The sequence below is a fragment of the Bos mutus genome, unplaced genomic scaffold (genome assembly GCF_027580195.1).
Source record: "Bos mutus isolate GX-2022 unplaced genomic scaffold, NWIPB_WYAK_1.1 CTG230, whole genome shotgun sequence".
Classification (NCBI taxonomy): domain Eukaryota; kingdom Metazoa; phylum Chordata; class Mammalia; order Artiodactyla; family Bovidae; genus Bos; species Bos mutus.
This window is the reverse complement of record NW_027219740.1, coordinates 53,190-76,524: the sequence shown is the minus strand read 5'-3', so window position 1 is coordinate 76,524 and position 23,335 is coordinate 53,190. Positions and strand designations below refer to the sequence as shown.

Here is a 23,335-nt window from a genome sequence, read left to right as displayed (position 1 = left end):
GTGTTGCTCTCATCAAATTGCTCTAATCTAGGCAGGGTGGTGACTTCCACACCTGGACACCAGTGATCACTCTGTTATACCAGCTAACACCATGGGGCACTTGCCATGTAAAGGATAATATGTTAAGTACTTGACAGACAGTAGCTCATTCATTCTTCAGAAAAGTCTGTATCTTTTAGGAATGCTTTTGGCTGCAAACAAGGACCCAAGATGTCTCACAATGCCTAAACAATACAGATTTATTTATTATATACTATGACAGTAACAACAAGAGAAAAAACCGGAGGTAGGTGGTTTCTAGCATTGGCTTAGGAACTCTGAGGTTAGGTTTCTGGTTTGGCATCTCTACAAGTCTTTCTGGCTTCCCTGTGGTTGCGATATGGCTGTAGCATTTTTCGGTATCACACTGTCATACAACCCTGCTCAAAGTTGGGTAGGAGGGGTGGTGTAGAGAACAGGGGGTTCTCTTCACATATCTCCCTCTTATCAGGAAGGAAAAATTTCCCCAGATTTTTCCCAGCAGGCTTCTCCCACATCTCATTAACTAAAACTGGGTTATCTGGCAACAAACAGTACCAGCTGTGGGCCATGTTAGGAAATGTAAGCTCAGAGAAGTTGAGGTATTTGCATAAGATTACCCATTCCAGTATTCTTGCCTGGAGAATCCCCATGGACAGAGGAGCCCGGTGGGTTACAGTCCACAGGGTTGCAGAGTCGGACATGACTGAGTGACTAAGCACAAGGACAGGACGTGCAATTAGCAAATAGCATCTTTGTTGTTTCATCACTAAGTTGTGTCCAACTCTTCTGCAACCCCATGGACTGTAAGACCACCAGGCTCCTCTGTCTACGGGATTTCCCAGGCAAGAATACTGGAATGGGTTGCCATTTCTTGCTCCACAGGATCTTCCTGACCCAGGAATCGAACCTGCTTCTCCTTCATAGGCAGGTGTTTTCTTTACTGTCTGAGCCACCAGGGCTTCCCACTAAATGGCAGGAAGAGGATTCAAATCAGACTTTTGTTGTCTGTCAGTCTGCTCACCACACTATAAGGTCTTTCTAGAGAGTTTTAACATCTTATTCAATTCATCAAAAAATATTCAGTACCCACTTGATGCTCAGCACTGTTCTTGATGCTAAAAGGGAATGAAGTATATAATCTAGTTAGTGACAGAAGCTCAACCTAGATGAAACAGCTGGAACACACAAGGTTAATTAATTAATAATCATACATTTTTATGTTGCAAGTTCAACTTGAAGGGGCATGGTTCTATGTAGCAGAAATTCACCAAAGTTGGTAGAAGTCAGACTGGACACTATGGAGTGTGAATCAAATCTCACAGCTTTGGTTCAATGGAAATAAAGGTGACTAATGTTCTAGGTATTAATATGTTCACTTTTTTTTTCTTTCTTTTTAAAAAAATATTTATTTTAATTGGAGGCTAATTACTTTATAATATTGTAGTGGTTTTTGACATACATTGACAGGAATCAGCCATGGGTGTACATGTGTTCCCCATCCTGAACCCTCCTCTCACCTCCCTCCCCATCCCATCCCTCAGGTCATCCCAGTGCACCAGCCCTGAGCGCCCTGTCTCATGCATCGAACCTGGACTGGCGATCTGTTTCACATATGATAATATACATGTTTCCATGCTATTCTCTCAAATCATCCCACCCTCGCCTCTCTCCCACAGAGTCCAAAAGACTGTTTTATACATCTGTCTCTCCTGCTGTCTCGCATACAGGGTCATCATTACCATCTTTCTAAATTCCATATATATGTGTTAGTATACTGTATTGGTGTTTTTCTTTCTGACTTACTTCACCTGTATAATAGGCTCCAGTTTCATCCATCTCATTAGAATTGATTCCATGTATTCTTTTTAATGGCTGAGTAATACTCCATTGTGTATATGTACCACAACTTTCTTATCCATTCATCTGCCAATGGACATCTAGGTTGCTTCCATGTCCTGGCTATTATAAACAGTGCTGTGATGAACATTGGGGTACACATGTCTCTTTCAATTCTGGTTTCCTCAGTGTGTACGCCCAGCAGTGGGATTGCTGGGTCATATGGCAGTTCTATTTCCAGGTTTTTAAGGAATATCCACACTGTTCTCCATAGTGGCTGTACTAGTTTGCATTCCCACCAACAGTGTAAGAGGGTTCCCCTTTCTCCACACCCTCTCCAGCATTTACTGTTTATAGACTTTTGGATAGCAGCCATTCTGACTGGTGTGAGATGGTACCTCATAGTGGTTTTGATTTGCATTTCTCTGATAATGAGTAATGTTGAGCATCTTTTCATGTGTTTATTAGCCATCTGTATGTCTTCTTTGGAGAAATGTCTGTTTAGTTCTTTGGCACATTTTTTGATTGGGTCATTTATTTTTCTGGAATTGAGCTGCAGGAGCTGCTTGTGTATTTTTGAGATTAATTCTTTGTCAGTTGCTTTGTTTGCTATTACTTTCTCCCATTCTGAAGGCTGTCTTTTCACCTTGCTTATAGTTTACTTCATTGTGCAGAAGTCTTTGAGTTTAATTAGGTACCATTTGTTTATTTTTGCTTTTATTTCCATTACTCTGGAAGGGGGGTCATCGAGGATCCTGCTGTGATAATACATTCACTATTGGCTTAGCAGACTGTTGTGCTGCCTATGTGTGGTTAAAAAACAGTTGAACAAATTGGTTGCAGTGTCAGGGGTGCCCTCCAGGGGACTGAGACTGAAAAAAGAGAGAGACCTAGACCACCAGGCAATAGCACCCACTGAATGTTCACTGAGACAGAGAAGTGGCTGAGTGCCAAGGGATGTGAAAATTTATAAAAGGGTTAGTGGCTGCTTGCAAGGTTTCTGTGGTCTAATGGAGAAACAGAGGATTTGAAAGGTCACTCTTGAAGCTCTTTTTCTTTATGTGACCTGAGATCTTCCAGAACTTAATAAACTGAATAATTTGGCTTGTGAAGGCCAGATTCTGAAGAACACACCTATCTCATTGCCCCTTTAATAATAATGAGGCATTTGGGTTAAGTCTGGTGGTTCAGATGATAAAGAATCTGTCTGCGATGCAGGAGACCTGGGTTTGATCCCTGGGTGGGGAAGAGCTGCTGGAGAAGGGAATGGCTACCCACTCCAGTATTCTTTCCTGGAGAATCCCATGGAAAGAGGAGCCTGGTGGTCTGTAGTCCATAGGGTCGCAAAGAGTTGGACACAACTGAGCAACTAACACTTTGGGTTAAGTTAGTCCACTCCTTTTTGACCAGAGACTCACATTAGCAAGAAGAGTTAAAGATAAGTCTGGCTCTGTAGACCACAGCCCAGCTAAGAAGCTCACACAGGGCTCAAACCCACAGACTTGGTTTCAAGGACACTCCAGATTGTCAACACAGCTCTTCGAGTGGAGACACGGGGCTTGCCACACCAGCGGAGAAGAAGCATGGCGCTTTTGCTTCTTTTCATCCTTATCACTTTGGGGATTTCCTATGCATAAAAGTTAAGTGTGCAGCTAGAGATGATCATACTAGGTGAAGTAAGTCAGAAAAAGAAAGACTGATACCATATGATATCACTTATGTGTGGAATCTAAAATGTGATGTGAGCGAACATCTGTGAAACAGATTCAGACCTAGTGATCAGACTTGTGGCTGCCAAGCAGGAGAGAGGAGAGGAAGAGGGATGGATTGGGATTTTGGCGCTGGTAGATACAAACTACTACATTTAGAATGGGTATAGAGCCAGGTCTTACTGTATAGTGCAGGGAAAGTACATCCGATCTCCTGGGATAAGCCATAATGGTGTTTGTGTGTGCTCAGTCGTGTCTGACCCTGGTTCCTCTGTCCATAGGATTTTCCAGGCAAGAATACTGGAGTAGAGTGCAATTTCCTACTTCAGGGGATCTTTCTGATCCAGGGATGGAATCTACCTCTATTAGTCTCCTGCATTGGCAGGAGGATTCTTTACCTCTAGTGACACCTGGGAAGCCCATGATAGCAGAATATTAAAAACAACAAGAAAGATGGTAATGGCAACCCTGTATGTGAGACAGCAAAAGAGACACAGATGCATAGAACAGTCTTTTGGACTCTGTGGGAGAGGGAGGGGGGGATGATTTGGGAGAATGGCATTGAAACATGTATAATATCATATGAGAAACGAATCACCAGTCCAGGTTCGATGCAGGATACAGGAAGCTTGGGGCTGGTGCACTGGGATGACCCAGAGGGATGGTATGGGGAGGGAGGTGGGAGGGGCTTCAGGATGGGGAACATGTATACACCCGTGGCGGATGCATGTTGATGTATGGCAAAACCAATACAATATTGTAAAGTAAAAAAAAATTGATTAATTAATTTAAAAAATTTAATAAAAAATAAAAATTCAACAACAACAACAACTATATATGTGTGTAAAACTGAGTCACTTTGCAGCAGAGATTGGAAGAACATTTTAAAATAACTATACTCCAGTAAAGAAGTAAAGTGAGAAGAAAATCATCTTTACAATGTGTTGCAAACACTTTTCAATAAGCTCTAACAAGATGAACATTTTAAAACTCAGATTCTCTTTCATTATCCATATCTTTTATCTGTTTTTATCAGATTCCTTTGGCTGTATCTAAAAATTTAGTGATTTTCAGAATCATGATTTTAACATCACAAATTCCAATTAACACCTTTAATTTACCCACTTAAAAATTAACTTAAAGTGCACAATGGATTTTCACTGTTTAACTAAAGATAAGATTTATGTTCTAAAAAATGGCAAATGAAATGTTCTTTGGGTGTGATTTGTGACAGATTAGGGTGGAACCCGGAGAAGGCAATGGCACTCCACTCCAGTACTCTTGCCTGGAAAATCCCATGGATGGAGGAGCCTGGTGGGCTGCAGTCCATGGGGTCACATAGAGTCGGACACTACTGAAGCGACTTAGCAGCAGCAGCAGCAGCAGGGTGGAACCCAGAATTATTTAGGTAATTATAGCTTGAGAAAATGGAACAGGGTTTAAAATAAAGAATTTATAAGGAAGAAAAGTGTTTTTTTTTTTTTTTCCCTGTTCCCAAAGAATTGTTTGGGGGCTGTCTAGATTCAAAAGAGAAAGGATTCCATTGCTTTTTAAGTATTGCAAAAAGCTCCCAGGCCATTCTTGTCAAAAGATTGAAGAGACATTGTAGAATTTCTTACCAAGAGAGCAAGCTAAAGAGGGGACTGTTGAAACTGGGGCTGACAGATTTTAGCTAATTTTATTTTATTTTATTCATTTTTTTAGATTTTAGCTAATTTTAACAGGCATGTGTAGGTATTGCTAAATTTTAAAGTTTCTGAATGATGTCATCTTTGTAAATGATGCCTTAGCAAATGAGCATTTCTATTCTAATGATGTCCTTCTGAGTAAAATGTTGAATCACTCGAAGGACACAGATAGAGAGAGAGAAAAAATGCCACGTGGGAGGGGCAGAGCTTTATAAAACCTGTCATTGCCATGTCTGAACACTAACAACGCTGAGAAGGCCGTTTCCTGTCAGGCAGAGAAGGACCAGGTATTTCAGCCATTTCCATGTCTCTCTCTGTGAAATAGGGTTTTATTTTGCATACTGGTATTATTAACATAATGAAAATTAAACTGTGGGATGTTTTTAGAGGATGAGTAAAAGTTTAACAGTGTTTTCTTGTTTAGTTGCTTGTTTGAGAATATTTTGGTTCAAGATTTGAATTAAATTAAGTTATACATAATCTTAAATCTCAGAGATCAGCAAATGCCTATGTAACACTCACCAAACCCAAATGTACATTCTAGTTGTGATGTCAGTTTTCCTGAACAGCTTAGAATGTGTGTATCCTTTACCAGTTCTTGTTTGGCACTGAATTTAATGAAAATAGCTAGACCAATTAAAATGTATTTTTTTAGCAACTGAAAGTAATTTATAAATTGTACATAAATATGATAAAGACAAAAAGAGGACTCAGTTTTCATCTGAAACAACCAGAAATAAAGCAGGAAACTGAGTGGTTCAATTCAATACCAGAATATACTTATTGAATTTAGTTTGATAATTGGTCAATTTAGTGAAAGAGAAAGAACAGCCCAGTTAGTTGCTAGACTGACTGAAGTAATAGTTCAATAAATAATTTAATATCCCATAAACAAATAATTATTCATTATGAAATAAATCAAATACAGAAAAGGCTTTTAATTTTATGGGGGAAAACTTGGTAATTTGGAATGGGATATTTCCTTGAAGTTATTGTTTTCTCTGTGTCATTAATTTTTCTGGTCAATTTCAAAATATTTACACTGTGTTGCTGCAAAAAAATTCACTTAAAAATGCTACAGCAAACTCGAATCTACCGTTCGATGCCAGTGAGCAGAGGGAGTGTGGCCACAGGCCTGAGCTCCCTGCCGCCTGTGCCAAGTTTCAGCGGCACGTCTGTCAGCTTGCATTTCAGGAGCCAACACAAGCATCACAGAGACCAGCCCCAATGTGATTTTCATCTGTTTGTTCTTCTAAAGATAATATCAAACGTTGCTTAAGAGTATAATACCTAGAAATTGTTGAAGTTGTGTAACTCACCCTAGTGTTAAGAAATTCACAACAGGTGTTTCCTGTTCTGAGAGATTCTGATGTCACTCAGTGGCTTCGATTTTACACGGTCTTAGGCAGATTCCCACTTAAATGTAGGGTGGATGTGTGGTAGAGTCAGAAGACACTGTGTATATATACACATATATACGATATATTCACAGATTTCTACGAATATAAACTTCTCAAACCTTATTTGAAAGGTCTGTAGGGACAGCACTGCTGCTGCTGCTGCTAAGTCGCTTCAGTCGTGTCCGACTCTGTGCGACCCCATAGATGGCAGCCCACCAGGCTCCTGGTCCCTGGGATTCTCCAGGCAAGAACACTGGAGTGGGGTGCCATTTCCTTCTCCAAGGGACAGCACTAGAGCTGGAATTGGAAGCTAGTCTACGCTTTGAAACCAGCTGTGCTGTCAACATCTTCATATTTTCATTGGTATAACAAGAATTACTAGGTTTACCAGCCAAGTAATTATGCAAGGGAAATAAAACAGTGAGGCCGAAGGAATGTGGTAACTGTGATAGAGACATCACACATTATTTTTTATGTTAAATGCAGTTAATTTCACCTATTTGAAAGATAGAATTTAGACTATTTTAAAAACAAGTAAATATATCTGGAGTGATTTAATTCTGTCCTTACTTTTTAATTTTTTTAATAAAATAGTCACAGTCAACTGGACTTCTAACTTGGCATTAAAACCCCTCACTTTTCATTTGTCTTGACAAATTTTGCTAGTGTCAAAGTGACTGGCTATTCAGGTCATTATAAAGAATTAGGTATAGGAGAAGCCTACATTAACTAGTTAATTAATTAATTGGTCACATGATGCAGCTTGTGGGATCTCAGTTCCCCAGCCAGGGATTGAGCCCGTGCCCTCAGCAATGAAAGTTCCGAGTCTTAAACACTGGATCACTAGGGAATTCCCAGGCTTAAGTTTATTTTTATAGCTCCAATTCTTTATTTTATTGCACACAATAGAGAAATATTTATGCTATTAATTCTCTGTTTTTGAAATGTTTTTGAGAGGAATAATTCATCATAAGGATGATTTTAAAATTGAGAAGGAAGAGGAAACAAATTCCTGAGTCACCCAGGTTAATCTAATCTCAGTGATGAAGCAAGAGAAAAAAGTGATTTTTTTGAAACTTAAGCCTTCTAGTAGTATTACAAATTGACTTCCTTCCTCTTTTTATTTCCTCTTTCTAGCATTTCTCAAACCAGTAACTGGCTGAAACACTTACACGTAGCAGTTAAACACCAGCAGGTGAAGTGTGAGTGACATTGGACAGAGTGGGTTTCTGAAGCTTGAATCCTGAGCTTGAATCCCTGCATCATTACATACAAACTCTGTGACCTTATATATGTCTCAGGATGTAACCTATAGAATAAAGATCAGAATATGTACCTCACATTGATCCTGTGAATATTATAAATTAAAGGAGACAAGAAGGCATGAAAGAGTTTTGGGGACATGTTTTATTTACTTTACTATTTTGTCTTGATAAAATACAATTGGGTGGTATCTCACACGAGAAATTTTGATACAAATGGCAATCACTTTCTTCACGAGAAATGTTTGCAAACCGAGTGTTCACATGACAGCCGTGGACTGGGGAGACGTGAGCCTGGAGGCCCCGATGGGGGAGCCCAAGGCTGCAGAGAGCCTCCTCCAGGGCCTCCCCCAGCGGCTCCCCAGCCACCGTCCCCGGAAGGTTCCTGTGGAATGATGAGTGTCAGCGTAGCTTGGTATATTTATAGATTCTGGTAATTGCAGGGTGTGTTTGAAGCCTTTGTGAAAGTGTAAGATACAGTCTGTCGGCTAGAACCAGCAGGTACCCACCCACACCTGGGTGTGTCCAAGCGTTTGGCTGCATGCGAGTTTTAGGTCACGGAAGGTGTGTCTGTCATTTATCTTCAGATGGTGGATGGGGTGTGTGTGTTCATGTGTGCGTATGTGAGCTCCATAAATCCAGGACCACTCCTGCAGAGGGACCTGGTGTTGACTGCCCTGCTAGGGATGGTGGGAGGAGGGGGGCCTTTCCAGCATCCCAGCAATGAGCTGCTCAGCACAGGGGGCGCTTTGGTAGAAAGGCTGTGGTGTGTGAGTGAGTGGAGGGGGTGTAGGAATGGGAGATAGGGCAGTGTGAAATGCTCCCTCTCAAAAGGTGAGTCTAAGCCACTTCTAGAAAGGAGTTTGGCCATCTCCACTGGGGCCAACAAGAGTATGTGTGCATGTGGCATGCATTTGAATATGTGTGTGTTTTCCTCGAGTGTGTGATGGTGATGGTTTAGTCACTAAATCATGTCCATGGACTCTTGCGACCCTGTGGACTGTAGCCTACCAGGCTCCTCTGCCCATGGGATTTCCCAGGCAAGAATACTGGAGTGGGTTGCCGTTTCCTTCTCCAGGGGATCTTCCCGACCCAGGGATCAAATGTGGGTTTCCTGCATTGCAGGTGGTCTCCTGCATTTCAGGTGGATTCTTTACGGACTGAGCCACCAGGGAAGACCCTAGTGTGTGTATCTGTGTGTCTGTACGTGTGATGTGTGTTTGTAGGTACAACACAGAGGTTGAGAGTATGACCCTGAAGGCCATCCACCAACCTGGCTTCAGTCCTGTCCCTTATAGTCGAGTGACATGGGTCACTTTTCTGATTCTATTTGGGCAGTAGTTTTTTCCTTTGTAAGCGCAAGAATAGCAGTGCCTTCCTCACAGGGTTTGTGTGAGGATTAACTGGTTTAGTACAGGTGAAATGTTGAACACAGCATCTGTTGTACAGTTAAGAACTCAATAAGGGCTATTTATTGTTATTGCTGTTATTATCATTATTATGAGGTGGAGGGTCACCATGCATCCCAGGACTGTTCCCTCTATCGCAGGATCAGCTGTGTCATTTGCAGGATCCAGTGCAAAAGGGAAATGCAGGGAGGACCCTTTGTATAAAGTTACTAAGGAACTGCCGGGTTGTGACAGCAGCGCACTGCACCGAGAGTGGAACCTTTAGTGGCTGCACAGGTCCCAGGGTCACGATGCTGCTGACCCTGTTCAGTTAAAGGAGAACAGAGAGGAAACCCCTGCCCTGTGCAGGGTACAGCCTGTGCTACGCCGCTGACATCACTCAAAATGTTGAGTCATCTCGTAGAGCTGTTGCTTTTCCTCGTTTTCCTTCCAGATTGAGACAATGGAAGAACTTTATGTGGCAAATACCATCTTTGCCCTCAATTTCTTCAAGCATCTGGCACATACAAGCGCCGACACCCAGAATCTCTTCTTCTGTCCCTGGAGCCTCTCCTCCACCATGGCCATGGTCTACCTGGGCGCCCGGGGCAATACTGCAGACCAGATAGCCCAAGTGAGTTTCTGTTAAAGTTCCCAGTTGGGACTGAAGGATTCCTGAACTGAATTGCAGAACTGCTCTGATTATATGCTTACAGGATCTGGACTATAACAGTCAGTGGCTAGTGGGATCTTAGTTCCCCCACCAGGGATCGAACCCATGCCCTCAGCAATCATCACAAGCCATTACAACACAAGTTACTTAGATTCAAATACATAAAAGAGCCAAACCACGAAAATCCTCAATGGTAGATATAGTAGAAGGATTATCAGTTTTCTTATCCTGCAACATTAGAAATAGTTAATAGTGACTATATCTGACATCTGATAATGTTTATATTTTTCAAAAGATTTGTCTGCTTTATCTCTTACTGATTTTAAGAGCATCACTGACAGATGGACAGTGGGACTGAAGCACCTTTCTTTGTGTTCCTCTGGTTTCTGCTCTCTCATCTCAGGCTCTTTCCGTTTATGAATTCCTAGTAGTGGTTTTAAGAGAGTGCCATGAAGAGAAGAAAACTGTCCCAGAGCTTGGTCTCTGCACTCTGAGGGAGGCACCAAGAGCAACACAACTTCGGAGGGCCTCAGACAACATTTTCCGCCCCGTGAGCTCATGTCAAAAAAACGGGGCTGACGGGATGGCCAGTCTTCAAAGTCAAGGTGGTCGGGGGGCCAGCACTGTGGGGTCTTTCTATCAGGGCCTCTGGCTTCCTTCCTTGGTGAATGGACACCAGCTTAGTCAGGGGACCTTTTCACTGGGTCAGGGACTGTGGAAATACATTGACTTACTTCACTTGTACACAGCAGTCATCCTCTGGGATGAATGTGGTGCTATTAAAGTTCACATGATCCTGTCTTCCCTGGATCCGTGAGGAGACGAGGTAATTATATCGTTAAAATTCTTTCCTACTCGTGTGTACAGAGCTCAGCACCGAGTGCTGGGCGTCAAGCTCTGTTTCTCACAAGCGTGGATGCTGTCCTCAGTCACCCTGGAGTTTCCTGTGAGAATCGCACCTGAGTGTGTGGGTACAGGGAGGTGGACAGTCTTCCAGGTACACGGTGACCCACTTAAGGCAGGCCTCATTTGGAGTGGCTCACACAGAGTGTTAGCCAATTTCACCGCAGGAGGAAAAGGGCTGGGAGCTTCTCTCTCTGTTTGTGGCAGTTTGAACATCAAGACTCACAACAAAGCCCAGTTGCTCAATTCTTTGATACCAGCCACATTTTGCAAAATGCCTTCCCCTTTATTTTCTTTGCCTTGAAAAAAAAAAAAAAAAAAAGGCAGTGAACTCCATTAAAAACTTTAGAAAACATCACGGACTTCAATTTTTATTTTTATTTAGTTTTTGGCCATGCTGTGTGGCATGAGGACTGTTAATTCCCTTCCCCCTGCACTGGAAGCATGGAGTCTTAACCACTGGACCACCGGGGAAGTCTCCATTTTTTTAATGTAAAAGAATCAGAAGCAATTTTTTCTTTTTTTTTTTTTTTTTTTGAGGATAGACGCCATGCTCTAGGTGCTAAAGAGAAAATCTTGATTTTGCTACCAGAGGAAAATAACTTATTGGTCACTCATGGTACAACACAGCTTTTCTGTGTTTGGAAAGTATTTTTTGCACGTGGGACAAGAATTTTATATACAGTTTTCTTGTAACTCTGCCACATGGGAAGATTTTAAAATTCAAAGGCAAATTGGCTTAATTCTCTACCAAAAAAAAGAGGAGATGCTTTTTAGTTTGGACATGGAAGCCTGGACTTTGGGGACAGACCTGCCTGTCCTTGGTTGGTGGTTCTGCCACTTACTAGGTGTGTAAATGAAGACATTTAAACACTCTGAGCCTCAGCTTTCTTATTTTTCATTTTATAAGGACAACTTTGTTGAGATATAGTTTACATTTCATAAAATTCACCCATTTAAAGTTTACAATTCAGTAGTTCTTAGTATATTCACAAGAATTGTGCAGCCATCACCACAGTCTAATTTTAGAGTATCTTCTTCTTCCTCAAAGGAATTCTGTATGGTCTATGGCTATACCACCCTGAACCCTCCCAATCTTGGAAGCTAAGCAGGGCTGGGCCTGGTTAGTACTTGGATGGGAGACATTCTGTACCCATAAACTATATTAATTGGATCATACATAATCCAGATTTTTGTTGCTGCTGCTGCTGCTGCTGCTGCTGCTAAGTTGCTTCAGTCATGTCCGACTCTTCCCGACCCCATGGACTGCAGCCTACCAGGCTCCTCCGTCCACGGGATTTTCTAGGCAAGAGTACTGGAGTGGGGTGCCATTGCCTTCTCTGAATGCGGATTGTTAACCACATATTTTGTACAATAGTTGCAGACCTCTCGAACACCATTTGATAACTCAAAAGAGTCTAGTAGTAACTTTCTTATTTTTAAAATGTAAATGAAAATGTGTATTGGGCAAGATGAGTATGAAGATTAGAGTTAACAGGAGAGGCATGTGGTAGAACTAATTGTTTTCATAGCTGATACTTACAATGCCCCAGCCAGGCACCTTGCTGAGAATGTTTTATGAATTTATCCACAGAATACAAAATCCTGTGAGGTAGGTGCTCTGATTACCATATTAACTTTACAGATGAGAAAATCAGGGCAGGAAGAGGCTGCCCACATTTGGGAACTGGTATAGCTGGTAAGGCTGGAACGGTTGCAGGGGAAAAAGGAGCAAATAGAATAAATAGATACTCTCTTTCAGAGTACAGGCAATGTGAGATTTGCAGGAGTATTTTTACCCAGCTCTTATCTTTAGGATAAGGCCACAGACCGGCCTGGGCCAGGCCAGCTCTCTGGGCAGGGTGCCTGCCTCAGCCTGGCTCAGGACCATGACACACACCCCACACCTGCAAGGACTCTTGCCATGACTCGAGTGGGCTTCAGTGCTGCCCAGAGACCCCAGCTTATGGGTCAACTTCCTTAAAAGGTAGGACAACCAGAGAAGCTCTTACACAAAGTATTCCTCCCTTTTACAGTGTCAGTCAGGCTGCTTTTCAGAGAGTATTAGGTAGGAACTTATAATATATGATCTGAAGAGCAGAGAAAGACCCCAGAAATCCTAACACCTCTCCTTCCAGCCTAGAAATCCACCATCTGCTGGGCAAGGTTGCCTTCCCTTCCTTGGCAGAGCCTCCACCATCAATGCTTTACCAATAAGTTCCTCCCTGCCTGGGGCCCCATGGCGCTGGGACCGAAAGGATGCTGGAGATGGGGGTGGGCGGGTGTCAGGGTCAGGTGGAGGAATCTACTGTACTGGGGAGGGGGCTTGAGGCACCTTCCTGGGCCAGTCTGCACCTGCCAGTTTCACTGTTAGCTGGACCTGCCACTTACAACATAAAGAAATTCACATTGGGATGTCTCGGTGGTCCAGTGGCTAAGACTCTGTGCTCCCAACACAAGGGGACCTGGATCTGATCCCTGGTCGGGGAACATGTGGAAACTAAAGACCCTGCATGCCGCAACTAAAGATGCTGCCTGCCGCAACTAAGACCATGGGCAGCTAAATAAATACATAGATGCAAATAAATATTTAAAAAAGGAATTCATATTGTCATCTGACCCCTGCCATCTTCCCCCAACATGGACAGAAGTGAGGGATTTCTTTATGTGTAGATAATGTATGTGCAGACGTTTTAGGTGATCCTCGGTAATACTGAGCACCCTGTTTTTGTGCTGAAGCTAGCAGTGGCTGCTAATGGTTAACAGTCTAGAAGGGTATAATGTGTAAGGCCACTGAACAGAGAGATACAGGGTCAGGCGTTAGCCTTATTACTTCCTTCAAAATACTGGGATGTTTTCAAGGAAGTTTATGAGTTGGGTGATAATTTAGATAATTTAATTAAAAGATTATAAATCATCTCATTATATTTTTTTTGGTCAAAATGGCCAGTATTTGAATTAGTATAAAATAACTCATGCTAATTCCCATGAAGGGAATTTCATGGACTGACACATATTACACTTGAAGAGCATCTGTGCTTTGTGCCCAGACACAAAGGCAGGGAACTTGACGTAGGACCACTAAGAGGTACTTGACAGCCATTGGTTTAAAAGCTAAATAATGCAGCAGAAAAATGTACCAAATTTTCTCGAATTCCAATTGTAGGTGCTTCAGTTTAACCAAGTTGGAGTCCACAGAGGCACCCCAGTGACCCCACGGAGCCTCAGCAGTTGTAATTTCTCACAGCAGATCCAGAGGGGCACCTATCCTGATGCTATTTTGCAGGTATCTGACTCATCCATTCCTAGTTCTTTTGTATTTTGTTTCCAGAAACTTCTTGTCTTAAAGTCACAATATTAGGGAAGGAACCTAGTACAACTTCCACCTTTCATAGGAAGAAAACTAAGACTCACAGTCCTTGAGTAAATATCTTACAGCCACTCTCATAGGGAAGGGCAGACCTGGGGTAGAATCCATGCTTTATGACTTCCAGGTCAAGACTGTTTGTAATTCTGTCACATTACTCTGCCATTAGTTGGGTATGTATAATTCATTCTAAAGCCACGGTAGAGACTCCTACTATACACATGTGTGAATGCAGATTTCCAGAGTAAGGGGTGACAAGTAATTGAGGAATGGAGGTGGCCAGGCCTGGTGACTTCAGAAGAGGTCACTGACCTTCATGTATCCTTTATCTCCTCTCTCCCTATCTATCTAGGGCTTCCCCAACGGCTCAGTGGTAAATAATCTGCCTGCAATGCAGGAGACGCAGGTTCAATCCCTGGATAAGATGATTCCCTGGAGAGGAAATGGCAACCCACTCCAGTATTCTTGCCTGAAAAATCCCATGGACAGAGGAGCTTGGCGGATTACAGTTCAAAGAGTCACAAAGAGTTGGACCCAACTGAGCGACTGATCACAAGCACACATCTATCTATCTGTCTACCTACTGTCATCATTATGATCATCATCTACTATCTATCTATCTTCCTTCTCTCTCCCCATCTGTGGATCTGTCATCATCATTATTAACAAAAGAACACCACCAATCTATCCACCTATTTATCATCATTATTGTGATCATCATCTACTCTCTGTCTATCTACCATCCATTCATCTAGTCAATCTCAAGTTAGTATATTTTCCCAGTACTCCACTTCCTTAAACACTATTCAGCTACATTATAAGAGCCTGGTGTAGATGGGCTCCTACTGGTAAATAACTTCCACAATCACACTCTGATTTAGGTCCTCTCACAGGTTCCTTCTTAGGGATGCTGATGCTCCATCTGTCTGTCACTCAGGGAATTACAGACTCAAGATGATGAGAGGGCCTCTTCAAAAGGCAATTCTGCCAGGCCTGAGTGGACAGCTGATGGTCCATCTTCAGGGCTCTGACCTCAGCTTCACCCAGCCACTGCTGTGACTAAGCCCTGTGTCTGTCATCATGCTCGCAAACTTCAGGTTGGGGATTGGAATTCCCCTCGATTTTATGTTTTCTAAACTCCAGATTCCATTGCACAGACAACCCCTTAATTATGCCAAAGGACTTGTAGAAGTTATATAAACTTTTAAAAGAACATTTCTAAGGTAACATTTTAATATAATAAAAATTGCTTAGAGACTATAGCTTAGGTAAGTATCAAAGGAGCCTGACTTTTTCTAGGATCTCAGTTCTGTTACAGATAAATCCAATCCTATGGGCAGAGAAAAATCTGAAACAAGTCAAAAATTATCTGATAAGTTTTAATGTACTATATCCATATCAAAATTATTTCCTGAGTTACCTCTAAAGTGCCAGAAAAAAAAAGCATATTGTAATACAGCATTTTGTTGATATCCTAGAAAAAAATACTATTGCTTAAGAAATATCTTGTTTAGAAGTCCTGAGTTATATAAGTTGAATCTCTCCTTTCCTTTTAAGGCACAAGCTGCGGGGGTAATCCATTCATCCTTCCATTCTCTCAGCAACACTATCAACGTGTCCATGGGGGAGTATTTATTGGAAAGTGCCAATAAACTGTTTGGAGAGAAATCTGCAAGATTCAAGGAAGTGAGTGAAACCTGCGATCTAAATGGCAGGGTCCCAAACTTGCAGGAAGATCACTTTCAAAGCTGTTTTCTCTGATTCATTCCCAGAGGGTGAGAATTCCACTCAGGCTCGCAAGGCTCCCCGAGGCCATGGGACACGATCCAACACAGGCATGCTTGTGTTCCCTCTGTGGGTGTTTCCTATTTCTACTGTAAAAACCCCACATGGAAAGTCACAAGTCAGGAGGTGCGCACAGGTGCTCCCAGAACCACTAACCCCACGCCCAGCCTCTCCGTCTCCATTCAGTGTTCATTGCGCAAAGTATGCAGGAGAACAAAGGCAGTCGGGACTAGATTGGGGGCGTCAAGAGAGCACATAATCAGCTCCCAGCCAACCTCCCCTGTACCCTGCTTCAGGCTCCCCAGTCTTGACAGGAAACCTGTAATTTACAAATACACCACAGATGGTTGGATATCCCGGAGGAGGGCATGGCAGCCCACTCCAGTATTCTTGGCTGGAGATTTCCATGGACAGAGGAGCCTAACGGGCTACAGTCCACGGGGTCACAAAGAGTTGGACACAACTGAGCAGCTAACACTTTCACTTTCACTTGTTGTGTATATATTCTAAGTAATCTTGTCACTGTTTTTTCGCTTTAAAGGAATACATGCAACTCTCCAAGAGATATTACTCTACAGAACCGCAGGCAGTGGACTTCCTAGAATGTGCAGAAGATGCCAGAAAACAGATTAATTCCTGGGTCAAGACTCAAACCAAAGGTAAAACCAAGAAATAGTTTCTGCTCTTCTTTCCACGTAGAAAACTCTGATGTGTGTGTGTGTGTGTGTGCGTTTAAAATCCTTGAACTTAGCACTTACACCTAATCTTAGTTATTTTGGCTAATGTAACCTGATTCTTGTTGAGCTTTGTGGTGTTTTAAGTGAGAAAAACGGAGAAGGCAATGGCACCCCACTCCAGTACTCTTGCCTGGAAAATCCCATGGACGAGGGAGCTTGGTGGGCTGCAGTCCATGGGGTCTCGAAGAGTCAGACACGACTGAGTGACTTCACTTTCAGTTTTCACTTTCATGCATTGGAGAAGGAAATGGCAGCCCACTCCAGTGTTCTTGCCTGGAGAATCCCAGGGACGGGGGAGCCTGGTGGGGCTGCCGTCTGTGGGGTTGCACAGAGTCAGACACGACTGAAGCGACTTAGCAGCAGCAAGTGAGAAAAAAATAATCAAAGTCTACTAATAGAAGATATATATTCAGTAATCTGGTTCGGATTATTACTGAATAGAATATAAGAAGAGGCAGATCTTTTCTAATTTAGGAAATATCAGTATTGAAATAATTGTGACTTTATGTTCACTGCAAACAAAAACAAAGAAAAAAGGAACAATATTCAACTGAGTAATTAATGTGAGAATATGGGCAATGGAAAAAGGAGGGATCACAAAATTTTAGCTCTTTCTTCTGTTTCACCATCCAGAGTCAGTATGCTGTCCAGTTCTTTCAGTCCCTTCTTCATCTCCCGTTAACCGTCTAAGCTACTTCTACCTGTATTACGCGTGTCCTCAGTTTCTAACTGCCTCATCCAAGATCCCACTATCTGTTCCTGGTGCAGCTGGGGTTTCCTCTTCTTCTGAGCCTTAGTCTAATTCTGGAATTCTTCAAATTAACGTTTAAAGAGTTTGATAACTTAATGCAGAAAACATATTTTCACGTATCTCCTATGCTTATTTATTTACTTTTAAATACATTTTTGGAGAAGGCGATGGCACCCCACTCCAGTACTCTTGCCTGGAAAATCCCATGGATGGAGGAGCCTGGTGGGCTGCAGTCTGTGGGATCGCTAGGAGTCAGACACGACTGAGCGACTTCACTTGCACTTTTCACTTGCATGCATTGAAGAAGGAAATGGCAGCCCACTCCAGTGTTCTTGTCTGGAGAATCCCAGGGACGGGGGAGCCTGGTGGGCTGCCGTCTCTGGGGTCGCACAGAGTCGGACACGACTGAAGTGACTTACCAGCAGCAGCAGCAAATACATTTTTATTTGGCTGTGTTGGGTCACAGCTGTGGCATGTGGAATCTAGTTTCCTGACCAGGGATTGAACCTGGGCCCCAGCGTTGGCAGCATGGGATCTGAGCCACCGGACTACTAGGGAAGCCCCTGCCTCCTATGTTTAAAACATCATTTCAAACCATAGTGCGCTGTCCTCGTCTCTTAGCTACCATAATAGAAAAAGCACTTGTATTAAGTTCTGTAGAATTGAAAAAAGAATTATTGTTCCTCTAAAAACAGTTGGCCTACTTTAGTTCTTCATTTCTAGATTTTTACATTACTGCTCTGAAAGATTGATGTACCACTGACAAAAAGGAAGCAGAGAAAGTGAAGATTTAACAAAAATGAAAGTCAAAGCAGATTGCAAAATCAAAGAGATGCATGAAAGCTTTGCTTTTTTGAGAACAGCAAGAGTTTCTCTTCTTTCTAAGCATTTGTGGTGAATGGCTATAAATCAATCAGTGAAACTGCAAAAATGCCAAATAGTCATTTAGACTGATTGTTTTACCAATTTTTATAGTAATTTGAGAAAATTTTCTTTTTTCCTTGTTATGATCAAATATTATGTGTCACAAAGTTAAATAAAGTCCCAGTAGATTTCCAAGTGGTAACCAGGAGTTTTAATTGCTAGGGGTTATACTGAATGACGGAGAAGGCAATGGCACCCCACTCCAGTACTCTTGCCTAGAAAATCCCATGGATGGAGGAGCCTGGAAGGCTGCAGTCCATGGGGTTGTTGAGGGTCGGACACAACTGAGTGACTTCACTTTCACTTTTCACTTTCATGCATCGGGGAAGGAAATGGTAACCCACTCCAGTGTTCTTGCCTGGAGAATCCCAGGGACAGGGAAGCCTGGTGGGCTGCCGTCTATGGGGTCGCACAGAGTTGGACACAACTGAAGTGACTTAGCATAGCATAGCAAGCATACTGAATGAAGATATTGAATAACTGTACTGAAACTGGTCAGACTACAGTGACCTTTTTGCTTCAGTCCTGTATCTGTCAGCAGAAATGGAAGACAGTGGAGTTCTGAGCAGCTCCCAAGTACTGTGACCTTGGAAGGATTACTAAGATCTCACTACGGTGTCCGTTTGTGTTGCTGTTCAGTTGCTAAGTCACGTCCAACTCTTTGCCACCCCATGAACTGCAGCAAGCCAGGCTTCCCTGTCCCTCACTATCTCCTGCAGATTACTCAGACTCATGCCCATTGAGTCAGTGATGCCATAGAACCATCTCATCCTCTGTTGCTGCCTTCTCCTCTTGCTCTCAGTCTTTCCAGCATCAGGGTCTTTTCCAATGAGTTGACTCTTCCCAGCAGGTGGCCAAAGTATTGGAGCTTCAGCTTCAGTATCAGTCCTTCCAGCAAATATTCAAGGTTGATTTCCTATTTGTGTAAAATGACACTAATAATACTCCCTTATTGGAATGGTTGTGAGGAGTAAATAGAATAATGTGGTTGAAATATTGCAGAGCAGGTATTCACTATAAATGGGCTGTTTCTTAAACCAACTTTAAAAAAAACCACACACTCAGATATTATCACTTCTGGGAACTTTCTTGGACTCAGTCATTCATTCCCTTCTCTGTGTTGTTACAGTTCTCTGCATTATTCAGCTCTCTTAATAGAACTCACCGCACTTTCTTTCCTGAATGATTTAGAATGTCTCTTCCAATATTCTAAGCCCGCCCCACCCCCAGGACAATTTTTCCTTTATTACTTCATGAATCTGTGCTATTCCTGATACAGGTGCAGCACAACTTCCAAAACACTGTGTTTGGATGAATCAATGAGTTAGACCTATGGGCTGTCTAGACCAGACCTAGAAGGGCCTACTGACACACAGGGAAATGCACTATTAAATGCCTTGGTAGAGTCAGTCGCTCAGTCGTGCCCGACTCTTTGCGATCCCATGGACTGTAGCCAGCCAGGCTCCTCTGCCCATGAAATTCTCCAGGCAAGAATACTGGAGTGGGTTGCAATTCTCTTCTCCAAGGGATCTTCACCATCCAGGGACTGAACTCGGGTCTTCTGCATTGCTGGCAGATTCTTTACTATCTGAGCCACTAGGGAAGCCCATTATATTCCTTGAGTCTCTTTTTCACTCCCATCTGAATGAACTAACTTCATATAACTATAAAACTTTGAGAAAACAGTATAAAAGGAATTAAAAACTTTCTGGGACTTCTCTGGCAGTCCAGGGGTTAAGACTCTGTGCTCTCAAAGCAAGGGACGCAGGTTCAGTTTCTGGTCAGAGGAATAAGATCCTGCATGCAGCACAAAGAAAAAAAAATTAAAAGAAACTTAAAATTTTTTTCCCAAGTCTAATAGCAATTCTAAATCTTAATTACATTACTTCTTCATTTGCTTTTGAATTTTGCAAACCTGAAAAAGTTTTACTTATGTTTTAAATAAATTAAGAGAAAAATTTGAATGTGAATATCAACATCTCTGCAGAGTTTGATAAATGTGGATGCTAAGCTTGATGGTGACTCAAAAGATTCAAGAAATCATAATGACTTCGTAATTGTTAATCATGAAACATAAGCATATATCATATTTTCTGTAGGCAAAATCCCAAACTTGTTACCTGAAGGTTCTGTTGATGCAGACACCAAGATGGTCCTGGTGAATGCTATCTACTTCAAAGGAAAATGGAAGACTCCATTTCAGAAGAAACTAAAGGGGCTTTATCCTTTCCATGTGAACTCGGTATGAGACAATGAAAATAAAACAGATTTTCTTAATATATATTTTAGGGTCTTTGACAAAATAGAAAAAGAAAAATTGGGACCACTCATTGATATGATTTGCTATTAATAGTTATAAATTATACACACTGGATAGTTGATTGACTCTTTCAGGTTACTGAATAGCACTTAGTAATTTTCTGAGAGGTCATATGAGTAATGGTAAAGACCATGGGCTTTATAATTACACAATCTTGGACTCATATGTAGGCTGTACCAACTATGATGTTAGTTGTGGTTCATACACTCCTTTTTTTGATCTGTGAAACTAGGATGATAATATCCAACTCAAAATGTTGTTGTAAAGATTCAAAGAGATTTTGCAGAGTACTTGACCCCTAGTAGGTCCTGAACAAATGTTTTAGTATTTAATTATAATTGTCCATCTTATTACTAATGGGCATAATCTTGAAAAAACAAAATAGATCAGAATCACTGTGAGAGTATACAAATAATAAATTTTTATTTTTTAAAATATATTTTGATGTTTTTGACAAATTTCAAAACAAATTTTTAATTAAAAAAATCTATTTCTTTAGCATGAAAGAAGAACCCATTCTCTTTTGTGTCTGATTGTAAATCTTTTGACATCTTACTATCAACTTTCATATTTTACTTTTTAATTACTTTAGACTCAGCACAAATCAGTAGAGATGATGTTCCTGCATGAAAAGCTAAACATTGGATACATAGCAGACCTGAAGGTCCAGATTCTAGAACTCCCATATGCTGGAGAGGTCAGTATGTTCCTGCTGCTTCCAGATGGAATTGCTGAATCCTCTACGGGCTTGGAGTTGGTAAGAATTCCAACTTCCTTTGTTTTAAACGCTGGGGCTAAACTCACCTTTGCACATGTCTGCTGCTGCTGTTGCTATTTAGTTGCTAAATCACGTCCGACTCTTTGAGACCCCCTGGACTTCAGCCCGCCATACTCCTCTGTCCCTGGGATTTCCCAGGCAAGATTACTGGAGCAGGTAGCCATTTCCTCTCCAGGGGATCTTCCTGACCCAAGGATCAAACCCACGTCTCCTGCATTGGCAGGTGGATTTTTTTTTATCACTGAGTCACCTGGGAAGCCCTTGCACATGCCCACATCTGAGGAAATGGTGTGCAGTTTGAATATGTGAACTTGTTTGAGACAAATTGTGCCAGGTTTCCCAGTAATTCAGAAGCCTTAAACACATCTCGTATATGCTATCTTCTTGGAAAATTTTTACCTATTAAATTTTAATATCACCTACTTTACTTTAATATAGTAAAGTCATTGGTTGTCAGCATTAGAGGTTGTTGTCTTTCTCTGCTAAGCACTCAGTGGTTTTATGTTTTGGGTTCACAGCTGGAGAGTGAAATCACCCCTGACAAACTCAGCAAGTGGCTCAGCGAGGACACCATGGGTGAGGATGACGTGGAGGTGTACATCCCCAGGTTCAAACTGGAAGAGCGTTATGGACTCAAGACCATTCTCACGGGCATGGGCATGGGCGATGCCTTCAGCCAAGGCCGAGCCAATTTCTCAGGCATGTCAGAAAAGAATGACCTGTTTCTGTCTGAAGTGTTTCATCAAGCTTCTGTGGATGTGAACGAGGAGGGCACTGAGGCTGCTGCCGGCACTGGGGCCATCGTAACAGGGAGAACAGGCCACGGAGGTCCGCAGTTCGTGGCAGACCATCCTTTCCTCTTCTTTATTGTGCACAAGATAACCAAGAGCATTCTCTTTTGGGGTAGATTTGCATCACCCTAAATTGAAAGTTTCCGTTTCTGCACAGGAATTTATAATATGAGGTATAAGCCTCAGGATTTCTGCAAGTGCCAAATCTTTAGAGACCTCTGCATGTTTCTGCTTTTCTGAACTTCTATTACACACTAACTAGAAACACAGACATAGCGTGACATCTGTCAATCATAACATTACCCGCCCCCTGCCATTAATCATTTGGCCTCCTAAAATGGGATGATATGTCATTAAGCTCTTTCTTACTCTCAGTTTATTTTATAGCATTAACTTTTACTGTATTATTTATTGTTTTATATACTTTTTTTAAAAATTATGGTCACTGTCTACTGAAGCCAGTTATCACTTATTTTTCTTTCTAAGGAAATATATATATTTGTGGGCTTCCCTGGTGGCTCAGAGGGTGAAGAATCCACCTGCAATGCAGGATACCTGAGTTCGATCCCTGGGTCGGGAAGATCCCCTGGAGAAGGGAATGGCTACCCACTTCGGTTTTCTTGCCTGGAGAATGCCATGGACAGAGGAGCCTAGTAGGCTACAGTCCATGGGGTTGCAACAAGTGAGACACGACTTAGTGGCTAAGCATGCAGGCATATGTATTTGTTCTTATAATTAAGGATAAGTAGGTGGCCTTCCATGCCCTTTTGTAATAGAAACCTAGAAGAAAGCATTGAACAACAGGGAAATGTATATTGTGTGCATTTCTAGCATTATGTATCCCATACACGTGGCTGTAACTTACATAAGGTTGCAAAAATATAGAAAATAAACCTATTTTCACAAACCATTTGTTTGTTCACATTATATTAGGTCTTTAGATTATAAGATCTGGTTATCTTGTTTCTCAGAAATCAGGCATCACGGCTCATTTGTGAGAAC

At 42.0% G+C, this 23,335-nt stretch overlaps 1 protein-coding gene across 1 annotated transcript; it reads left to right on the top strand.

Annotated features, from left to right (window-relative positions):
- Positions 1 to 5,491: 5,491 nt before the first annotated feature.
- LOC102270133 (plasminogen activator inhibitor 2) lies at positions 5,492 to 23,231 on the top strand. Its single transcript, XM_005904089.3, has 8 exons — positions 5,492 to 5,541; positions 9,759 to 9,938; positions 14,047 to 14,166; positions 15,805 to 15,933; positions 16,574 to 16,691; positions 20,544 to 20,686; positions 21,357 to 21,521; positions 22,061 to 23,231. Exons 2-8 carry the CDS (start codon positions 9,768 to 9,770, stop codon positions 22,463 to 22,465), a joined length of 1,251 nt encoding a protein of 416 aa, XP_005904151.2. The 5' UTR covers positions 5,492 to 5,541; positions 9,759 to 9,767; the 3' UTR covers positions 22,466 to 23,231.
- Positions 23,232 to 23,335: the final 104 nt, after the last annotated feature.

Coding starts and splice junctions, on each gene's coding strand:
- LOC102270133 (XM_005904089.3), top strand. CDS start 9,768: ATGGAAGAACTTTATGTGGCAAATACCATCTTTGCCCTCAATTTCTTC. Junction 9,939..14,046: donor CTGCAGACCAGATAGCCCAA/GTGAGTTTCTGT, acceptor TTCCAATTGTAG/GTGCTTCAGTTTAACCAAGT. Junction 21,522..22,060: donor CCTCTACGGGCTTGGAGTTG/GTAAGAATTCCA, acceptor TTGGGTTCACAG/CTGGAGAGTGAAATCACCCC.